This window comes from Mixophyes fleayi, chromosome 12, assembly GCF_038048845.1.
Source record: "Mixophyes fleayi isolate aMixFle1 chromosome 12, aMixFle1.hap1, whole genome shotgun sequence".
NCBI lineage: Eukaryota > Metazoa > Chordata > Amphibia > Anura > Limnodynastidae > Mixophyes > Mixophyes fleayi.
In genome coordinates, this window is record NC_134413.1 from 54,202,848 (window position 1) to 54,227,027 (window position 24,180).

The following is a 24,180-nucleotide window of genomic DNA, read 5'->3' on the forward strand; positions in this document are numbered from 1 at the left end:
ACTAATGCTGTACCTGAAATTGGAAATGTTGAATAACTTGGGCCACTGGTTAACTGAAAAATCAGAACTTTTGTTGTTTCTTTAGTCCTGTAGATTATAAATTGCTGCCAGGATCAATAACACATTGGAGCCAACAAAATTTCCTTCTTGCCATGTTCAAAGGACATCTATTCAGCGTGTAATAAAGAAGAAAGAAAAATAGTGTACACTGTGTATACATTTTTGGATTAGGAAGATTGAATTATAGCTCACCTTAACCAGGTGAAAACGGTCACATTAAATCTTACTCCAATATTTCAGTATTCCAAAGTTACCATGGTGAAGAGCTCAGAAAGATAAGTACATTACATTTGTAGTAGTGGAAACTGATACGGTGTAACTTCTGCACAAATAATTGGTGCCACTCACCAGAAATTGGTCTTCCAGATGCTTTCAAAATTGAAGTACCTTGTACAGTACCTGTATCCACCAACTGCCCGGTGCCATGAATTGCACAGCACAGTGGCTGTATCCATGAACATGTATGTTCACTAACGGCTACAATTGTTATTCCTCTACTTTATGTATCAAGTGTTTCCACCACCTCTTTGATCATACCTCAAAACATTTAGAATCACAAAATCGGGACAAACTAAGCCCCACTCTACCCCCAAATGGTCAAACTTCACCTGCTTAAGTATCAACCCTTTTGCATTCTGCTGGCTCAGCACAAAGGTTTTGACCAAAAAGCAAAGTCATCTGAGCGGTATACTATTCATCTTGCTCATCCCACCAACCCTTTTCCCATTTCTGCCTCTTGTCCTGCTCCACCTCCTTTTGCTCAACCTCCCCACTTCCACTTTGACTTGACTTTTGTATTAATGTGGTCCATTAGCAGTCCTGGAAGAATCTTAAACCATGATCCATATATGAATTTGCAAAACGCTAGCAATATTAACCAGTTAATGGTCTGGTGTATTACCAGTTTGACACAAGTTTGCGATATTGAAAAACAACACTGAGCACTTATGAATAAACTGTAAGTTTTGGGCTGCTTCTATGGTAAGATATTTATGATGAATAAAAACTCTGTTAGATTTTACTGCTGATACTCATGACCACTGTACATCTGGGCCTTTGGAAGTCCTATGTATAAGTGTGTATACCCCGATAAATGCTATTGTTATGAACATTAAAAATAATATATATACAATTTTTCTTTAGGGGATGATGATCCTCCGATAGCCAGAGTAAACAAAGATGTCAAAACTCAGCCTTTCCAAGATGTGACCTTGAGTGGCATTGAAAGCTGGGATCAAGAGGGGATTGCAAATTATGAATGGAGCCTCCTCCATGGGGACGCTTCTGTTCTCATACAGGTAAAATATAGGAACCTCAAGAGAAAAGTATAGTACACTAATTATACTTCTATAGAGTTAACATCTGACATTTGTTTAATCAGTGGTGGGAGTGAAACTTTAGAAGTGGCGGTATGGAAAATGTAAGTGAATTGAATTTGATAGTTTTACAATCAAAGCAAATGATTGTACGGCATATTGACCCACTTCGACTATTGAGTATAATTCTCGAACAACTCTATCTGCCCATAGGAATTCTGGAAATATTTGTGGCCAGTCGCTGCAGGTCTCTGATTTACCCAGATGGTTATACATGGGATTAATAATGACTTTAACCACTCGCATGTTCTACTAAGATATACTGTAGATCTATATAGAATTATAATGTTGAACACATTTGGGTATAATCATGAAAACTGGTACAAATAAAAATGGTTGTCAACTACAGGAATCGGTTCACATGGAGTCTATTATTTTTCTAGTGCCGTTTAGCTTGCTAGAGTGGGTACAGTTGCAATAAGAGACAGTATAATGTAGGACAGATGCAGCTCTATAAAGTGTTCCCCCATTTTCAAACTTCTCCCGGCAGGTCTCTCTCTCAAAAGCAGTAATGAATGTATAATCCTTTCAATCAAGTGTTGTCCAACTTGCTATAAAAGATTGCCTACATCCTGAACTGTAGTCCTGTTGGCCAACACATTTAAATTATGGAACCCATATTGCATTATTAGTCCCTACAATATATTAATTGCCCACACATTATTTTATTTTTTTATTTTATTGAGATTTTCACAACACCCTAACGAACTACCCCATCTGTCTAATCATGTCAAATGTACCAGTACAAAGCAAGATTGTGTGTACCATTGTAATCAAGCACAATACATATCTGGTGAACCAAAGCATTGGAACCTATCAAATTGTAATCTGTTGTTTTACAAATTGTCAACAAGACAAGTAGGTGAGTCCCAGCAAACAGTTCTGCATACATTGCTACGCAGGGCTGGGAGCTAAATACATCATTAGTGACTTCCCAACCCAAACAGATGATCCTGATGGGGATGAAAAACATAGTGACTCGTACTAGTGGTGCCAAAACTTTTGATATTTATGCATGGGCTTTCGTATATAACCCGCTCATGTTTCCTCACTTCCTTTACCAGGTTGGTCCAATTGAGGATATTAGGGGGGTCCAACCCCATCCAGCTCCTAGCTATGACAACCTTTGCAAGCCAGCAGCCACATTACACGAATATCCCAACTGCATTACATTAATACCCCCTTACCACATTACATAAATGGCAATCACCAATTCCCTAACTGCATTAAAGCCCAATTTAATAACCTTAATACCCTCACTCACACACACACTTTGTATTAATACCCTTCCACCACAAAAACGCACCTTACATCCATTACACCCAATGTTCCTCGCCCTCTCCCTTCATTTTAACCAGCAGGTCTCTTAATAATATTGGCTGATCCTGGCGTACTGGCCAGCCACCTGGAAAGAAACCGCCAGGGCTCTCCCTGATGAGCCCCGGACCCTCCTTTTCCCATATCAGTACAACTGTGGGTTCAAGGTGATATCATAAGTGAAGGTACTGGCATGGGACCCCCTTTATTTAAAACCGTGTTCACATTCATGGTGGGTATGTCACTGGCTTATACCATACTCTGTTCAATTTCCAAGATTTATTGGAGGAGAGGAAATTGTAGTCTGTGTTGCTGTATTCTACTTTTCTCCGGCCTTTGAAGTGCACAACTTATTTGGGGCCCTGGTATCTCTATCTACACTTTTTTTGTTTTTGTGAAAAATTACATATCTACTAGGTCAAAATTATTTTAGTGACCTTTATGGTAGGTTAATTTTCCTTGCACTATGATGTATATATGTAATTTCATAAACTATGCCCCATATAATTTTAAAATAATATGGTTCTAATTTAATTACTGAGAAGTGTAATACACAAGTAAAGACGAACGGCTACATGTAAATGGGTGTGTTTCTAGCTGTATACATCCTGCACTGGGTGCAGTGGATCTTTTACTAAACCAGTTAATAAATGCATTGGAAGTGCATTCCTATTTATTTTTAAGTAGTTAGACATAGTTACTAACTTTTTTACTCTTACACTTCGCAAGATCCCAGAGAGGAGGTGAGGGGGGAGGGGGGGGTGGGGTGGGGGTTGCAGCGAATGACGTAATTTTGGTCTCTGCCCTGCAGCGTAGTCAAGTGAAAGTGTAATTTTTACGCTGGTGGCGGGACCAGAACGACACTATTCACCAGAGATCGTGTCATGAGGCTCCCATCCTGCGCACACCACTAGGAAATGGGAGGGATGTGGGACAAAGGCCTGCTCTCCCGAGAGATGTACCCGGAATTCGGGAGTCTCCCAGACATTCCGGGAAAGTGGCCAAGTATGATTAAAGATGACTGATAAATTAATTTGGTTAACATATTTATAAATATATAAAAGTAGGGAGCAAAAATAATACTTAATAAGGGAGGGGAGAGGGCATGTTGGTAGAGGAAGGAGAGAATGTCTGAGTTTTGGTCAGTTTCTAAAATTGAGAATATGACATTGGAATATGTATGGTCTCAAAATAATTTATTTTATGGATTACTAGGCTTGATAAGGGAGGGTGCAGCATAAGATGTTCTCTTGACATGCCTCAGTGATGTCTTTAGTTCCAAGTGAATAGATAGGCTGCATTCTTATGAATAAGAGGAAGAGAACAAACGGATTGTGTGGGTAGGGGTAAACTTATCATAAGAAAGTTGAGGTATCGTGGCAGAGTTTGTGGGGGATAGCATACTGGGCACTGCCGATCTGGGCGAAGGAGTTCTGCCTAATCCTTTCTTTATTATAAATAAATTTAGAATCTCAGCCCAATGAAAGCTTTAGTTGTTCTTCATTTATGATCTTGTTAATAATAAAAAAAAAAATTGTGCCATGTTTAAGTTTTGTTATTGAGCTTTCAATTGCTGCTTTTGTATAACTTGAAAAGTGTACTGTGTCTACAGCAATTCCCGGATCAGCCAGCATTCCTAAAAGTCTCTAACCTTATGGATGGAGAGTACATTTTCCAGCTGATAGTTACTGACACTACAGATCATCAGAGTTCAGCCACTGTCACTGTCACTGTGCTAACAAAGGAACAAACTGAGGGTAAGTGGTTTGATACTAATAATATTAATGTGATATTACTTCACTTATGTTGACCGAGAAATAAAAAAAAAAGTGACACACTAATGTTGCTTATAATTGCAAGGAGTAGAGCTTTTTAGGCTGGGTACATACTGCAGGTTTTTCACCCCATTAACGGGCCGATTACACGATAAATGACTGTTGGGTCCAATATCACATTAGTGTGTGTGCTCCACCGATCATGCTTTATCGTACCAAAACACACTATCGTTTGATTTTATAAACTGACTAAAAATCTCTATAAACAATGGAACAATATCGGGCACATTCTGAACAGTGTTTGCACTCACAGCCTGCAGTGTAGGCAGATCTCCATATAGTTTACAGAGTCGCGATCTTTTCAGTCGATGGTTATGACAGACGAGCACAGATTTGAAGGTAAATCTTGCAAAGTGTGTATAGAAGAAGCTGGTCGGGACTTTGTCTTTGGAGAAATGTTCTGTAGTGCGTACCCAGCCTTACATTTTACAGTGAGTTCTCCAACTCTTCTCTGAAGCGGAGGGATTGGTTGTGTTGAGTGCTGGACCATACACCCAAGCCTGTTTTTCCTTCTTCCTCTGTCCTCTACTAAATCCAGTGGTTTCTCAAATACCCCACTTTTGTTTCAGAGTACTGCCTTGCTCCTATGAAAGTAGGGCGATGCCGCGGCTCCTTCCGTCGATGGTACTATAACTCGGATGTGAATGACTGCGAGGAATTTACATTTGGAGGCTGCAATCCAAACAAGAACAATTATGTCAAGAAAGAGGATTGTAGGCAAACCTGCATGAACTTGTCTGGTTAGTTTACAGACTTTGTGTTTTCATGTCAAATTTAACAACAAAATAATTCTCTCGTAAAGGAAACTGATCCAGAATTGTCTAATGTGGTCTTAAAATCATTGTTTGGTCTAGTTTCTATCATGTACCCCCTTAGGCATGCTTTCAGAACTTCCTTCAATGTATATGCATGTTTGTCTTTTAAAGGTTTTACATAATATCCATTCTATTTTGTTTTTTTGTTTTTGTTTTTTATCGATTTACTTCTAAGTTAAACTTTGAATTGAGTCTCACAAAAGTTTTCTCTTACAAATTGCAAAAGCTTTTCATGCTTTGAAACAAGTGAGAAGTTTAGGAGCCATTTTAAACACCTTCAGCAAAAGTGAGAATTTCTGTCATATGGTTATAATTTCATCTTTTTCAGACCATTCCAATAAGGGAAGGAGATTGCAGCCAGGTAAAATGCCGTTTACTTTTCGTCTCAATGCTATAACTGAACTAATTAGGGATATTTGTAAAACAATGATATCTTGTGTACGGGTGGAGGTTGTGTTATATTGATAAGTCCTGCAAAATATTTTTGAGGCGCAAATCTGTGGGCCAGATTGCCCCTTTCAGGGACAACATGAGTGGTACAAGTTTGTTCATTACTCTTAAATGATGTCCCATCGTAGTGTTTTTTTTTTTGTTTTTTTTATTACCTCCCCCCCCCAAATCCTGAATTTAGACTTATTTTATAGGTTAAAGGGCACACACTACATTTTCTTTGCAATTCTGTACAGTTACAAACTATAACCTTATTACACTCCAAACAAGGTGGAACACATTTTTGATGGTTGTATACTTACCTTCCTATCTGTCTATCTAGTTTGTGACGGGCACTGCCTTCCTACACAGTTCCACTGTACCGATGGATGCTGCATTGAGGCTGATTTAGAATGTGATAATACGCCAGACTGCAGTGATCATTCTGATGAATCTTCTTGTGATAAATGTGAGTGTTCCCCTTCTGGACTTTGTTGAAGTAGGGTGGTATTGAGGAATTTTTTTTTTGTGTGTGGGAGAGAGGGAAAATAATGATGAGATGTGTAAGCCAGCTCCTTTCTTTCTATTGGACATAAGCAAAGGGACATTTAAAAAACAAGATAGTTTGAAGTGTCATTAATGTACTAAGTACTGCCCCTGACGAAACCTTGTGTTGGGTGGGAAAAAAAAAAATTCCAAGGTAGTGTGATGGCTGAAATAAGTTGATTACTTTCAATATATTCTGTATCCAGCTTACCTAGCAGATATACTTCATATATTTGACTTATAAATGAACCATTTGCATATTCATGCTATATTCTTTCCTGTTTTTCTAGATGATAAAGGATTTAAGAAGCTTCAGGAACTTGACACTCCAAACAGTAAAGGTATTTTCTATACAGCCAGTCAGACAGCAAGGTCTCATATATGCAATGGTGAACCATGTGAGGGGCTCATTAGAGTGAATACTGGGCAGCTTTATTTTTACATTGGAATTTAGAGTTGAGCTAGGGTGAGCCCCCTCCATATTCTAATTCTATTCACCCCCTAGCAAAACACGGTTTTGTAAAGGTGCAAAATTTGACATTCTAGCTTCAAGCTGGGTACACACTACAGGTTTTTCATCCAATTATTGCGCAGATCACACGATTAACGACTGTTTGGTCAGATGTTGCATTAGTGTGTACACTACCATGGGCATGTTTTTTACCTAAGCAAAATTACATAATTGGATGTATGATGTTGGGCAAATGTGGAAGTATGTACGCACTCTAGACCAGCTGTGTATGCAGCTCTATATAGAGTGTCTGAGTCACGATCTTTTTAGCAGATGGTTTTGAGATAAGGAGCACAGATCTGAAGGTAAATCGTGTTGGTCTGTACACATAAATTTACATGCTCATTGGGACATTCTGACGTTGGTAAAATAATTACAGAAATCACATCTCCAGTAATTTTCTGTAGTGTGTTCCCAGCTTTACTCCTATCTCCAAATTTTTACTGTGTATGTAAAATATGCACGTTTTAATATTTTCGCACCAACCTTTAATGAATTGAGAAAAAAAACAAAATTAAAAAATCTCAAACTTCCCCCCCCTTGTGAACTTCTGTGTGACTTAATTTTTCTAGAATGAGCATTCATAAGGACGTCTTTGGTGTTCTGGTGCTGTAGGGCCTTTGTCAAAACTGTACAGTGTGAGAAAATCTGCTTCTTGAAACCTGTACTAAGCTGTATTGCTTTTTCACAAACAAACATCAACTAATATCAGCCATGTTATCTAACAACCCATAACAGGATATTTTCAGATGACACATTTATTCATGCAGTATATTTTTGAAGCAGATGCGCGAACTGGCTAAGAAATTTCACTGTAAAAAGATAACCATCACAAGAGTAGTCCAAGCAAGGTAATTATTAGACTTTATAACATTTAGACAAGTCAGCATGGAGAAGTAGCCCTAGATTAAAAAATCTAGGGTAGGGTAAAAATTAGGTTGATTATAGAAAGTATAAATAGAGTCTCAGAAGGTGAGCTTTAAATAAAGAAGGTGGGGGAGGGGGCATACTGGTAGCTGTGTCTACTTGCTTTGGTAGGCGTAGTGGTTAGCACTTCTGCATCACAGCACTGGGGTCATGAGTTTGATTCCCGACCATGGCCATATCTGTGTGGAGTTTGTATGTTCTCCCGGTGTTTGCATGCGTTTCCTCCGGGTGACCCTCCCACACTCCCAACAGAGTTTTCTGATTTGAAGCTTGAGTTGGTGCCAATTGCCGCCTGCATAATGTATTGGGTCATACTTTCTTGTATTTTGTTATACCTTTTATACTTCATCATAGTTTGCTGTAATTATGCTATATTCTGCTTTTAAATCTTTGTGCATTGGAACCACTTTAATCGCATTGTGCAATATTTATTGGTAGCGAAAGTAAATACAGAACACTCACATGCACACATTACACACACAATTAATGTTTATTAATTGATTAGTGTATCACTGGTTTTTCTATAGCTAATATGATTCCTCAAAGTCACCACTATTATTTTTTTTCTTCTTTGTTTGTTTGTTTTAGTCCGATGTGTGGATTTGCCAGATATTGGTCCATGTCGTGCCAGCTTTAGCCGCTGGTACTATGATCCGGTATCCATGAAGTGCATGGCCTTTACTTATGGGGGCTGTCTGGGAAACCAGAATAACTTTCTTCATGAAACACAATGTAGCACATTTTGTTCAGGGATTTCTGGTGAGTTTATCTTTAATAGATTTTAGGATCATTATTTGTTTTTTGGCATTGACTTACTCAAAGCAAATAGTACATTTTTTTTAAGCTGTTAAATGGAGCATGTATTATTGATTGGGAAAAAAAAAAGGTTTCAAATAGCCTCCTGTCTGGAGAAACCTTTTAATATAATTAAAACATCTTTTGCTTACAGAGAGAGATGTTTTTGGAGCAGATGTAGGCGACACAAGTCCTCAAGAGAGTTCAGGTGAGCTACAGTAATTTGCATATACCCATTACAAGCCAAATATCCATATCTCTAAGTTCTATGCCCTTTTTTAGTATATGTATCATATTGTGGTGTGTAAAAAAAATAAAAAATAAAAATAAAAAATAGAGGCACATTGCAAAAGGAGCATGGCAAACAGCCAACAGAACTCTGCAATGTGTGATGTACTTTCAAACAAAAAAAAATAAATATTGTACATTTTAGTGACCTTTAACCCTTGGTAAAGGAACATTCAAAGATAGCCTGTGATGTAACATGTTGCCTGGGAGACAGACCTGTATCGTGCTTGTGCAGTTAATTGGATTGGATATAATTGATTCACTGTGCAATTGATCTCATTGTCTCAATTGATAGTGTAGCTCTACCGGAGAGAAGCTCCATATAAACTACTGTTCCACTTTAAGTCGACACAAAAATGAGTAAGTTAATAGTATGTTTCTCACTGCAATGCTATGTGCAGCCTAACCCCTAAACCAGGCCTGTCCAACCTGCGGCCCTCCAGATGTTGTGAAACTACAAGTCCCAGCATGCCCTTATAAGTCAAAAGATGATAATAATAATAATAATAAATGCCCTTCCAGCTATCAACAGGTTGTCTACTGTCTACTGGCAAAGCATGCTGGGGCTTGTAGTTTCTCAACATCTGGAGGGCCGCAGGTTGGACAGGCCTGCCCTAAACACTGGAGTAGGCGATTTTGTTTTGGACATGAAAGCCAAGCAAACATATGGTGAGCTGGACTGAGCTACTCCAAGCTGGCAGATATCCCCAAGAGTCCATAAAAGTGAACCAGCAGAGGGAAGAAGGTTCAGTTATGAAGGAGCGTTCTGGTTGCCAGCAGCTAACTGTCTTAAGGTTTCTACAGTGACTAGATCATGTTTCATGTCTCCACCTTCCACTGTCTCTCCTCGTTTCACTAGTACCACACCTCAGATTAATACACAGAAATGCCAATTTCCAATTACTGTTTTAATCGTGCTTTCCAACTCTCCTGGAATTCTGGTTAGGACTCCCAAGAGCGCATGCCATTCTCCTGCATCCTGCCCACTTCCTAGTGAAGTGGGTGAGATGATTTGCAGTGGATTGTGTCATTTTGGACCCGCCCTGCTCCCCTCCATACTTTCACTTCATATCCCCTCTGGGAACTTCCAAATGGCAGAGGAAAAGAGTCAGCAAGTATGGCTTTAATATTGTTGGCTAATGATGCTTCTGCCTTACAGAAGCCACACCCACTTCCCCACCACTAGCTACATTTTGTTATTCATTTACATTTTCTTGCATCAATTGTTCTCCACACCTCTTGAATTGTATGTCATTCTGGGTTTATTTTTATCTTGAACAACACTGGAGCAATATATTTGTGCTTTCTAGATAAAGGGTAATAATAATGTCAGCTTCCCTTTGTGACTAGATCACTTATAAATAACTTAATGTATAAATGTTTTTAAATTAATAGCACAGTGTGCCATTTTATATAATTGCAAATGTACTGATTTTTGATACAGTCTTATATTTCTGTATTGGACAGCGTATTGATTTCTGAGACAGTATACCAGGGGAGAAAATTGAATTTTTGACACTTTTCTAAAGAAAATCCTCCATGTTAATTAGATCTTTTAATGTGAGTGTCCAACACATCCCTTAGCCTGAAAGCTCAGGAGATGGTAATTAAACTTGGTAGGCTTCCTATGTCTCTAAGACAGGATGCAGGAAAGCACAGATTGGTGTGAATTTTGTTAAAGCTTAAACTTGCATTGACCCCAAGTCTGGAGAATGTATTACATCCTGGTGTTAGTTTTTAAATGAAACATTTTGGACTTTTTGGAGCCATCTAGGATCAGGGGGTGGTGTTACCCCCTGCTAACGTTTGTCAGTGTGTGTATAATAAGAACTCTGTTTGACCATGTATCACCATTTCCCATCTGACTTCTGGATGATCACCAGTACCACAAACTGTTCTGTAAAAGTCCTTGTCAGGACTCTTGAGCAATAAACCATCACTGCTTGAAGATTCTGCCTGTGACTATTACCTGCTGTATCCTGTGACCAACAGAGAAACGCTTACTCTAATCCATTGCCCGGTGTCAAGTGTTGAACCCAGCGTCTGTGTGAACGCTCTGCCCGCTACATAGCAGTCCTGATCCATAGTAAACAGTCAGGAGGTACCAGCCAGACCATAGCAAATACGCATTACAGCAGCTATCCCAGAAATACGCAGATCTGTGTGTCGCAGAGGAACCCAGTGGTGGCAGACGAATTCTCCTACAAATATTGCGCAGTTGACACTTGCAGTCGGTGAGTGTCTGGTGGCAAGGTGACACCAGTAGGAGTTTTCAGTAACTGACAGTGGGAAGGAAACCAAGATAAACTGTGCAAGAAGAACATCCCTCTGTTCCTCTGACCTACAGCCCCCTCCCTACAGATTGGGTGGTGAAGTAAGCCCATCTGGTCACACCCTTCCTACTCTGGACCAGAGGTAGGCAACTATGGAGAAAGACTACTAGAGTGCAGTTGGTCAGTGGTGTTGCTTTTTAATAGACTGCTAGTGGATATTATTGGAGGAGGCCTCCTTTAAAAATATTCTAACAAGCGGAGTCTATAAATTCATTGGGCCAGAATGATTCCCAGACAAGGCCACTCTGAAGTTTGGAAGAATTAACTGTATATAATAATTGATAAATTAAATATGGCTCTAAGCTTCTATCACTAAGAACAGCAATGACATTTTGGGTACTTTGAACTGTACAACATCTGTTGTCAAATTAGCATGTGTTTATGTCGATGGGAAAAGTATATATTTTGCAGGAGCAACACTGATTTTTATTTAATGTTTCGTAGAAAACAGATCAAATTTACAGCTATCCAAAATGTACAGCATGAAGCAGCCTGTAGAAGGGATACATTGTAGCACAGGACTGATATGAGGTCAGAAAGGCTGTTTGGCATATCCAGATCCCTTATTTTTGTAGCATGTGTTATAATATTAGGCTGTCATCTGTGCACTTTGCTTTCAAAATAAAGTCAGACTTGGCTTTCTCCATTGATAATATAAAGTTCTGTCTAAGAAGGTGAGACGAGCTTAAAGGAATAAAGATAAGAGGAAGCAAGGCCATTTAAAGGTCACATTTGTAATTTATAATTGACATTTCAATGATCAACCAACAATCCATGGAATTGGAGGAAATGTAGCAAGTGGTCAATATTCTCAAAAGATTAGTTTTGCTACTTAAGGTTTGGATTGTCATAATAGGTTATCATCTGCATATAAAAAATTGTATTGGACAGAGGAGGAAGAGCAGTTGGTTTTTGCTGTACCTAACAAAGGAGATATTACTGAGTCCTTTTAAACATTATTAATGATCATTATTGAGAAGATGGAGATCACTAATCCATTGTTCCTGAACACTTATACTTGATACACTGTCAAGTGGTATTTTAAATTTTAAGTAAAATAGCTGGATTTCTTCTTCAATTCTCCATGGCAGCTATTACAATGGGTAGAATTCCCTTTCCGTTTAGATAGGTTATAAAGCAGGTCTCTGTGTCTTTTCCTGTCTCTGTACTGCCTACCTGGGAATCGCCAGTCCTACTACCTCCGGGAGCAGTCCTGGTAAAGGAAATTAGAATTTGACACAGATTTTCGGACTGCTCTGAGTTCTGCATGTACTGCATCATGGGTCACAGAGTGCCGAGATAGAGACCAAGCTTAAAGATGACTTGGAACTGCTATGAAGTATTCACTGGGAAACGTTTTGCTACATTCCATTTTGTGCACAGTGACCAGAGTTGGAAGCAAAATGGATCCCGAGTTAAACCGCAAACAATACAGGTGCCCACCGGTTATGTGGGCCCCCTAAGTTAGAGGTGCTAAATTCTTTATACATATTCATTTTAGTTTGTATAGTAATGGCCTGTCATTTAAGCACTTTTGTAGAGAGGAAGAAAAATGGAAAGCTACAACAGCATAGTTTGTGGAGCCAGTCATAAGCTTTTTAACTCATTTAATCTGAAGGAATTAATAATATAATATTATTATTAATAACTTTGACTTATAAGGCGCCACAAAGGGTCTGCAGCGCCGTACATTACATATACAGAAAACAGAACCAAGACACAACATGAAACACAAATATATACAAACACAGGTGACGGGGTAAAGCAAATCAGATTATATCTGACAGATAGTGAAAGGGATGGTAGAAGCAGGCCAAGAGGTACAGAGGGTGAAGGAACAGTAGAAGGAGCACACAAGGAAAGAGGGCCCTGCTCATGAGAGCTTACAACCTAAAGGGAAGGGGGAGACACAAAAAGGGTGGTACTAACTGGGAGAGAGAGCCAGGACAAGGAAGTTAGGAAGACTGATAGACTTGAATAAAGAAATGAGTCTTAAGGGCACGCTTGAAGCCTTTGAGAGTAGATGCTAACCTGATGGAACGTGGAAGATCGTTCCACAGCAGGGGAGCAGCCCGGGCAAAGTCCTGAAGACGAGAGTGAGAGGAGGTGATCAGTGAAGTAGTGAGGCGGCGGTCAGAGGCAGAGCGGAGGGGGCGGGTAGGAGTGTAGGTAGAGATGTGATTGGAGATGTAGGGAGGGGAAGATTGACTAAGAGCTTTAAAGGTGAGGGTGAGGAGTAGTTCTCAAACCAAGGTAAAAATGCAACCCTCTCAGTTATTTAAAGAATTCATGGAATAGATGAAGGAATGTTTTGTGACAAAGGATGATTTGAACGCTGTAGAAGAATTGAAGTTCCTAAGACTTTAGTGGAAATATATTTGCAGTCAAAATGGGACTCTCCAGGGAAATTGGAATATTACTCTAGTACCGAGATTAAAAATATCTCCACATTGTCATCTTAAATTTTATATATATATATATATATATATATATATATATATATATATATATATATATATATATATATATAATTACACACAAAACTATAGGTGCGGAGGAAGAATCAACTGCCAGAGAGCAGCGAGACTCCTAAACACCTGATTGATGATTGCATTAGGAAGGGTAGCGGTTTCCTTGTATATGTGGTGAAAGAGCTTATTCGTAAGGAATGGGCACAGGCGGACAAGTGTCAGTCTAACTTAGAGATGGGAGTGTATGTATCCATCTATTTATGAGGAGGCTCCGAAATGGAGGTTGGTCCCAAAAGTAGATGCACCTGTGGCTAGTATGTCATCCATAACTAATAACTCTATTGAAGATCCCCTGATGGAGCCTATGGACAGGAAGATGGACGGTTGTTTTAAGATGCCTCATATTTCATCTGTCACCACTTTAAGTGTCTGGTCAATGAGGGGATAACCAAGACAGAGTTCAGATTGTGGGGAGAGACACTGCATAAAGATGTTCCAGAGAAAGTGAGCATTCAAAACAGGTTGAAAAGTATTGAGGTTATGCATGAGTTTGTGTGAAGCATCTTTGTCCACTATTTGTTTCTCTGCAAGTATAATTGCATCAGTGGCTAGGAGAGCTCTCTCGTTGCACCCTTGTACAGCAGACACTTGGCCAAAGAATAGTATAGCCTTCCATTTGAAGACTACACCCCTGTCTTTAAACATGACATTCAGACCTAAAGAAGGGAGGTCAAGTCAGAAGACTCCATAATAACTATTATCTTGATCAGCCGCTATTAACACCAGTAGGAGAAAATGGCAACTAATTAGATTCTAGCTGTCATTTTGTAGAATGTACTAAATATCTAGAATCTGATTGGTTGCTATAGGCAACATCTCCTTTTTCAAGCCCACAGCTTAATAAATTTATCCCCAGGACTATATCGGATCGAATAGTAGTGGTAGCCTTGCAAAACAGTCTATAATCCTTGAGAGACTTGTGCAATTGGTCTTGTTCCTGGAGGTTAACAAGGCAAAGGTTTCTATTCTAAGCTCTTCCTTGTTAGAAAGCCATTAGGAGTTGTTTACATGGTTCTGGATTTGTAGAGATTAAACAAGTTTGTCGACACCAGAAATCTCTGAATGGAGTCTGTGAATTCGATTTTTGTGACTATCGTCAAGGAGATTTTCTTGCATTCATAGACCTTCAGGATGCCTATGTACATATCCTTGTTGCAGTTCATCACCGAAAATTTCTCAAGTTCTGGGCATTGGGCCAACACTTTCAGTTTACCTGCCTGCCCTTTAGGGGTATCAACATTTCTGGGAACTTTTACCAAAGTGCTAGTTACTCTGGTGGTGGAAATAAGAATTTGTGACAAAATTATTAGGGTGGGGTACTCAGAATGCATTGTTGGCTACAGAAAAGCTCAGGTGATGGCCTTTATACAAGAACATGGCTGGGATTATGATGAAGTCGAAAAGTCCTCGTACATCACAACAAATTTGTTTCTGGAGGTACAGATAAACACCATACAAAACTACGTGTTTCTGTAGAAAAAAAAAAGATATGTCAATATCCCATCTCTGTAACGTCGACTACAGACTCCTCATCAAATGTCTATAAGAAAGAGACTTCAATTGTTGGTTAAGTTTCCCAGAGCCATAAGGATCTTTCCTTGGGCAAGATGGAACATGCAGAATCTCCAGTGGGAACTTTTAAAACCGTGGGATCTCAAGCAGACTTCTCCAAATCAAGACATTATCCAGTCAAAAGCCACCATGTAGTCTTTCAGGTGGTGGCTAAGCCCAAAGTCTAAGAAATATCTCTCTTGGAGTCAAAATGGATAATACTTGCAACAGATGTCAGTTGTAAGGCATGTGGTCACAAAGCAAGAAAAGCCTTCACAGAACTGACAGCATTGTAGAATGAAATTCATCACCTTCATCTTCATCTAAAATTGATGAATATCAGAATATTCTCAAACGACAAGACATTGGTAGCAGAATGTAATAGCCAATCACTTCAGTCGAAAACCAATTCATCCAGGATAATGTTTTCTACATTAGGAGGTGTTCCAGCTACTGATATGAAAATTCGGGCTTCCTTAATTGGACATTATGGTAACAAGCAAAAATGCAAGGTACCCAAGTTCTGGTCTCCGCACAATGTTCCAGTGACAAAGGCAATAGATGCTTTGACAGTTTCAAGGACTTTTCACCTGGATTATGTTTTCCCTCATCGCTCACATTCTAAAAAAAAAGATCTGAAAAGAGAAGGTAGAAGTAATAGCACTCTTTCCATTTTGGCCCCACAGTCTGTAGTTTCCTGTAGCCTTGGCGATCCCGTAGGAGGAACCAAGGTCAGATTTCCTACACCAAGGTCAAATTCTTCATGCCTTCAAAGCTAGCTGCTCTGGATTTGGATGGAGATTAAGCAGAAGATGCTCAGGAGTAAGGGAGTCTGGGGAAGTAATCGGCAGGATGTTACGGGCAAGAAAGAAGAAAAGGTCTTAATTTTTCTACACTCAAGGTACAATTGTCTACTGAGTGCCGTCTTGGATACCAAGTTGGCTTCCAAAGATTTGATTTATTCTCTTCTCTTACCAAGCAGTAAAGAGGATCTACCTTTCTATCAGACCCTTTGTGGTTCCATGGGACTTAAAATAAGTGCAGAACTTCATGTCTTACCCTTTTTAACCACTGCAACAATATTACATCAGGACATTCAGCACTTATAGGTTCTCATAAATAAACAGAAATATTCAAATGGACATGTGTATCAAACAGTGAAAGTTCCACTCTTGTGAAGTATAGAAGATAGCTTATTCCACATCAAAGATATACTGCTTCAAATTGATGTGCACTTTCCCATCACCTTCGTGGTATTAATAAAAGATGGATTCCTACCAGAATTATGGGTTAGATAGGCATATCGAACATAAGAGAAGCTCCTCCCGATATCCGGACTCTCGCAATTAATTCCACTTTAATCCTTTTCTCTCCAATACCAGTGTCCACATATTTCACTCTGGAGTACTTTCCATAGCTGCCGGCTGCCTGAAACAAAAGGTCTTCTCAACTAAGCTTGCAGTGGATGGTGAGATGCTCCCAGATTAGAGGGCCTTCAGCAACAAGGCAGGAACCCTGTCTCCATCCCGGGGGATACCGGCATCAGCTGTATCAGTGGTTATCCCCTTTTTAACCACTGCAAATTTTGTTGCTAGCACTGAATGTGGTGGTCTTGGTGGCAATCACTTCTGCTTTGCAGAGTTGGCGAATTACCAGCTTTGTGGTGTAAGGAGTCCTTTCTGAATCTCTATGCAAATAAGGTAATGCTTGGAGCCAATCCAGCATTTCTGTCTAATGTAGTTTCTACATCTCACATTAACCAGGAGGTTGTACTACCATTATTTTTTCCAGAAGCTAATGATGAACAAGGGCGAAAACTGCATTCATCGAATTTGATAAGAACAATTCCCATATCCTTTTCCAGAACTGAGGGATTCATAAACACAGAACCAACTCTTCATGGTTCCTGCATGACCGTGGTTCCTGCATAAACAAGCCATATCTAGATGGATCAATTAAGTAATTGTACAGGCATACAAGAGAAATGGGCATAAAATGTCAAGTTCCTGAGGGTCCACTCCTCACGGGCAGTATCAACATTTTGACAAGAAAGGTGCAGGCTTCAATAACTGCTTTGCAGAACAGCTGCATGGATGTCTATCCATGCCTTCGCTAGTCATTGCCACGGGGATATACTTCCGCCCATTCTTAGTTTGGTGTACATGTTCTCAGCTCCGCCACTAAATAAGTTCATAATTTTGCTGCAAATATGGCTTGTATGTTTCTGGTGGCCCTCCCTACTGTATTGCTTGGCTACAGCCCATTGTAATGGCTGCCATGGACGATTGAAGAAAAATATAAATTATGCAGCCAAGTGTATGTATATATATATATATATATATATATATATATATATATATATATATATATATATATATATATATATATATATATATATATATATATATATATATATATATTTGGGTTTTTTTTTTTCAATTAAACTTGGGAAGTCTCTCGGACACAGGGGAAAAGGAGAAGCTGCCTTATAACATCTGGGGGGTGAGGTAGCCTGTGTCTACCTAAATTGGAAAGGGATTCTACCTATTGCATTAATGAAATGGATGCTTTGTCTGGTATGTACATCATGGCATCCTCCATTAAACTCTGCTTGATCTTATAAATTAGGAACAGGAGAAACATGCTAATATGTGCACTGTTGTCCTTGGCTAGTATTCAAAGGTTTGTAGTTTAGATCACGGCTCCCAGAATCTGGTTGGGCTTAGGATTATGGACACAATTTCAGTCAGAAAAGGGGAGTATGGCACAATCCACTGTTTAGACATTACACAAACCAAGTTGTTTTTTTTTTTTTTGTTTTTTTTCTTTTTCTAATTAATTTAGAAAACCTATGTATGTAGATGCCTCTTGTTTGGCTACTAGCAAGTTTGGCATAAAAGATATCCACTTAAATAGCCATGAAGTGTTTGTCCGTATGATGCATAAATCCCCAGAGTTGGCATTTGGGAGTGTGAGTGAGGCAGCAATGTGGTTAATTTCCCAAACCCTCAAGGTTGTGGGTGCATACTACATAGACTTCATTAACTGTTCACTCTGCATGTTGCCAGACAACACTATTTCAGCCTATGCTCTTATCTACTCTTAAACAGTCGATTAACACTCCTATGTTATCAGTTGAATTCTATGTCCATGTACTTCTTTATATATTACCAATTTTGTGAATTTGTCCATGGTATTACTAATTGTTAGCTTTCCGTGATTAAAAAACAAACTAGAAACTCCCCCCTGAAAATGTACAACTAAGGAGAGGGGCCAAAATGGAAAGTACTGTATAATATCAGTGGGATATGGAGATGAATCATAATTGTGCATCTGTTTACAAATCTTTCTGTGTTTGCCTTGTGCAGGCTCCGCTGAAGTGGCGGTCGCAGTGTTTCTTGGCATCTGTATACTGGTTATTCTTGCTGTAATCGGATACTGTTTTTTGAAAAAGAGAAAAGCTAGCCGCAAGCGGCAAACACCTGTTAATAACACTGTCCTCTCCACAACTGAAGACACTGAGCACCTTGTATATAACCGGACCACCAAACCAGTGTGAACAGCTGATGACTATCCATTGAAAAATGAATTTACCATTACACTTTGTTCAACACTCCATGCTGTGGTCTAGTGCTTTTGGAAAATTACACAGCCAAAATTATGCAGAGAAAAATTTACACATGACTTATCAGCAAATTGCAGTGGATTCAACAAGGTTTTAAAGAAGTGGATTTGAACATTTAATTTCCACCAGCACATGGAAGAAACCATGAGACCCAGCAGATTTTTTTTAATTTTTTTTTAATGTAGAAAAACTTAGCATTGTGATGAAATATATTATTTGGTAACTCCTCTACAATCCACATATGAATGTATCTCACTTTTATTTTATGAGTCCATTTTTGTTGGGGGTTTTGTTTCCGTTTTTTTTATTTTATGTTTTGTTTGGTTTTTTTTATATAAATGAAAAGTACTATATCCTGTATTTGGTATGGGTAAGAGTGCTCCTCTCTGAAGTCCTGCTTGAGCACAAGTGAGGGAATCTGCAAACTTCATTCATCCATCATTTTGGGTACAGGTCAGTTAGTCTGAGTTGCTTAGTGTCAGGCAGTCGATTTAATATTTCCCTATTTTAAATGTTGCACATAATACTATTAACACCTAGTAATAAATGGACTTTTAGACCTAGCGAACATACACCTTTACTTTGCGTCAGTGTAAAAGTGATAAAAAATGCTGCATCTCAATCACTGTGCAGACCAGCCTAATTCTATTGCAATTACACAGCAATCTCTTTCAGCTTAACGACTACACATGCAGCCGGTTTGAAGGCTTATACTTAAACTTAATGTTATTGAGTGTTTAATATCTTCACTGCCAAAAAACCCTGCAATGCATGACTTGCCTGTTAAAGCAGTGAAGGGGCCAAAAATGGATGTATTCTGTGTTGCAATAGCTACAGATACCCTTATTTACTATCCTCCTTTTGTTGAAGACTGTAAAATGTAATTGTTGTACACAAAGAGCTGCTAAAATTTGAAGAGGGTAAAAAAATTGTACATTATATGTAATTTTTTAATTGATATGTACATTTGTATACTCCTCCACCCAACTGCTTTAACGTTGAAGTATTGTTCCATTAACATAAATATGGAATAAAATGAGAAACCTTTTAATGTCATTAATGTTATACATTCTTGGTTTGGTACAATTGGTGTGTTGCATACAGTCTAAATCCTTCATAGAAACTACAAGTAAAGCATTTGAGATATTTAAAGCCAAAGTATGTCCACAAGTTGGACTTTACGGACCTTACAATTATGTTTGACTTGAATTCTGTTTCTGCATGTTACTAGTTCACTATTTATATTCCCGGCAGGCCAAATAATGCTTGTATTAATTATCGTGTTAATGTTTTGCAGTGCTAGGAGAGACCTATATGAAAATTCAGTACTTTAATTTATTTCAGTTAAAACTACAATAAAAACTGTAAAAATGAAAATCTGTTTAGTAAGACCAATATCTATAATGAATAAAATGTCAGAATTGAAACCAACTTGAATCAATTTCCATTCTCAATAATTGTGTAAGGGGAATAATTAATAAGCCTTAGAGAAACTAGAACACACACAATAGTCTCAAGTCTGCATTTAGCAGATGAGCTGACTTAATAACTGTCTTAATTGGATGCAGTGTTTTAAACGCCAATTATACTTTGGGAAAGACTTAAACACCCCATTCCCAGGGGGCATAACTAGAAATAGCAGTCCATATAGCTGCTGCAGGGGCCCAGAGATGCATATCAGGAGCACCAAGTCGTATTTACTGCTCTGTAGGTACCCCTTGCCCTTCTGGGCATACACAGTAGAACCCTGTTCGGTCGTTAAGTTCCCTTGTTCAGTTCCTGTGAACTTCAATGGCAAGAAGCTGTGTAATGAGGTAGGGGCTGACAGTCTCTGCTCTGGCCTACTCAGGAATCCACCCAATTATATCAGTCACCCCAAGATTCTGTAAAAAGGGAGATCCCCACGACTCAAAAAAGTAGGAGGGGATGGGGATAAAGCTTAAAAAATAAAAAGGGCAAAAGATGAAATAACCTTTTTGTAATTACATTACTTAAACATGGCTTTTCATAAACTTTGTGTGAATGTGTCCTCTAGTCTAGGCCCTCTTTTGATTAAAGTGGCCCCTTGGTCTGATCTATAATCCTTTGAGGCAGTACAGGCGTTTTACAGACGTGTCTGTGTTTTTAGGTCCAAATTTCTTCCATGCATATATTTGTGATTTTTACTACTTGTAGATGTTATTGTTATATATGTATAATGTTTGTGTATAGTAAAATGGCTTTTATGTCACCTTGCACCTGAAAGACTGGGGTTGGGTATAGAGAGGAGGGGGGTATTTGGGACTATTTGTATTCAGTTAGATTAGTGGTTTGTTAGATGCGACTATAGAGGTCTTTTGTATTACTTTTGTGTAATTTTACTTTATGAATTTCTTTGAGCGTGATTTGTATGGAGCTGGATGTCTGTGTTTTTTTTTTTGTTTTTTTTTTAAATGTATGATTTCTAGGCTAAGTAAGAGGTTAGATCTCCACATTCTTTCTTGGAATGTCAAATAATTAAACAAGCTATTTCAGGTTTAAACTGCTTTATCAGAGACTCGCTTATTTTAGCAAATCTCTGAACGTTTCTAAACCATGGGTTGGATGGACTTATCAGGCTCCATTCATTTATCCTTTAAGCTGCTACATTTTTATGCATATTTGGAAGAGGTTTCCCTTGTTTAATATTGGCATATTAATAGTCATCCTTCATTATAATTGTGCCATTCTACCTTTATGGCTCCGTTCCCAGACAACTCTATAATCTTTATTGGTGATTCAGAATTTCACAATTGGTTCATGAGATGTTTGGTGTGTTAGAAGTCATACAGCTGAACGATTTTCTTGGTTTCCTACTACGCATCATTTCTTTTCTCATATAGATGTCACACTTTTATCTAGAAAGCTAGCCCCATTGGTTAGTGAGGTGTAGTATCAAGAGATATCTCTGTTCATACTTCCCTGAATTTAGCTTTGAATCTTTCTTTGCCATAGGGTGAAAAAGCTTTGGAAACTAAACCCATTTTTGTTTTATCTTCACTCCTGTATGAAAGAAGAAGATATACAGTGGTTAAGTGCTCAAATCCTGGACAGATTATTTATGGGACAAAACTAGGAGAAGAACATTATTTGCCATCCTCTTCAATACCCCAATTTGATAGTGTAAAGGGGGGAATTCCACAAAGTGGGTGCAGCCCCCCAAAAAGTCCTGTAACCGGGAATGGGAGAATGTGATAAGAGTGGAAGAGACGCAGATCTTTTGCGGAACAGAGGTGCTGAGTTTGGAGATATTTGGAGACAAGTGAGGAGATGTATGTTGGTGCAATTTTGTTGATGGCCTCATATGTTAGTAGAAGAATTTTGGATTGGATTTGTTGAAAAACAGGCAGCCAATGTAGAGACTGACAGTGACTCAGCAGAAGAAAAACCGTTTGCAAGGAAAATCCATCGAGCTGCTCCATGCAAAATAGATTGTAAGGATTTGTGTCTGATTTTGGTAAGACCAGTAAGGAGGGAATTGCAATAGTCAATGTGGGAGAGAAGTACATGAATTTAGTTTTTGCAGTGTCTTCTGTGAGATGTGTGCATATTTTGGAAATGGTTTTTTTAGATGTATGTAACATTATTTAGATATAGAGTCAATGTGGGGAACACAGGATAGTTGGGAGTCGAGGATTACACCGAGGCAGCGAGCTTGCAGGGCGGGATTTTGGAGGGTAAAGCTGGGTACACACTACAGAAAACTTCTCCCGATGCAATATGGTTAACGATTTTACCAACGACAAAGTCCTAATCAGCATGCAGATTCATACGTATACACGATTTACTATCTGATTTTCATCTGTGATAACCATTGCCTCAAAAGATTGTGACTCCGTACACATTGTACAGATAAATACCTTCCCAGCAGCAATATGCTAAATTATTGTAAATATAGGACTCAACCTCAGCGCACAAAACACCCACATACATCCAGAAAGAGGAACTACAGTCATCGTCATTCATTTAATTGTTCAGTTTTGTGTATAGTGTACACTCAACCCTGTTCACAACTGTACACTTGTTACGATTTGTTGAAATATAACTATCACCCCTTCAAATAAACAAAACGCTTGAGCCTTGTTGCTTATCGCATTGTCATGAAAGCTACAAACACTCAAGAGAAAGAATCGAACTTGTTGGCCCAAGGAGTGGTTCCAGAGGACAGACTCCTTTTAACATATGCAACTGCTACAGGAGATACAGAACAACAAACCTGATAATGTCAGGAATTTTCTGCGGATGAATAATCCTACATTCCAGGAGCTGCTCCAGCTTGGTACCCCCCTCACCCAGAAGGTGAACACTAATTTAAGGACACCCATATCTGCAGAACAGACACTGGTTGCTACCCTACACTTTTTGGCCACACGAATGACACTGGTTGATCTGAAGTACAGCACAACTGTTTGACTGCAAGCTCTGGGATTGATCATACCTGAGACCTCTGACGCTATCATCCAAGTTCTCCAGGGAAAATATATGAAGGTTAGTGATAGAGAGAGTCTGATTATAAACAGAATTCTTTTAATTAAAATAGAAACTGAACATGTTAACATATACAGTTGAAGCGGTGCTTGGTGCCCTAAATATAATATATGAAGGTTGTAAACATAAATTACCTTTTTAATTAAAATTTTAAAATAACATTCACATATTAAAGAAAACCATAAAACCTATATAAAAAAATATAAATTCAAACTTTAGTAATAAAAATATAAATCTAAAAGTCACAGGTGTTCATAGTGAAAAGCCACAAACGCCTAGGCACTACAGGCTATATCCATAAATATCCCTATAGAAATGTGTATATTAAAAAATTCTCCTTAAATAAGGGAGTGCCACCTCCCTTAGTACAAACACAGACTGAATAACACAATAAGAAGCGTCAATTAAAGTAGCAATATAGAAAACCTGAAAAGATTTTATTAATATACACAAATGTTTATTGATATAGCCTGTAGCGCAGGGGTCGGCAACCCCCGGCATGCGTGGCAGACGTGGCACGCTGACCACTTTTGTCTGGCACGCCGACGCTGAAGCAGCTCCCAGGTTTCTCCAGAAAGACGAGTCTACAAAGGTAAGTAAGGGCAGCAAATTGAGGGGCACATATACTTGGCATACTTTGCATTTGTGGGGGCAACTGTGGCATGCTATATATTTAAGGGGGCAACTGTGGCATACTATGTATTTGTGGGGGCAACTGTGGCATACTATGTATTT

At 38.8% G+C, this 24,180-nt stretch overlaps 1 protein-coding gene across 1 annotated transcript in view; it reads left to right on the forward strand.

Annotated features, from left to right (window-relative positions):
- SPINT1 (serine peptidase inhibitor, Kunitz type 1) overlaps positions 1-19,995 on the forward strand; it is a 41,569-nt gene extending 21,574 nt beyond the window's left edge. The window contains exons 2-10 of the mRNA XM_075192799.1: positions 1,204-1,358; positions 4,366-4,510; positions 5,158-5,328; positions 5,732-5,764; positions 6,176-6,301; positions 6,669-6,719; positions 8,405-8,575; positions 8,766-8,819; positions 18,683-19,995. Of these exons, the coding sequence (XP_075048900.1) occupies positions 1,204-1,358; positions 4,366-4,510; positions 5,158-5,328; positions 5,732-5,764; positions 6,176-6,301; positions 6,669-6,719; positions 8,405-8,575; positions 8,766-8,819; positions 18,683-18,873 (1,097 nt within the window). The 3' untranslated portion in view covers positions 18,874-19,995. The remainder of the gene's footprint in view (positions 1-1,203; positions 1,359-4,365; positions 4,511-5,157; positions 5,329-5,731; positions 5,765-6,175; positions 6,302-6,668; positions 6,720-8,404; positions 8,576-8,765; positions 8,820-18,682) is intronic.
- Positions 19,996-24,180: the final 4,185 nt, after the last annotated feature.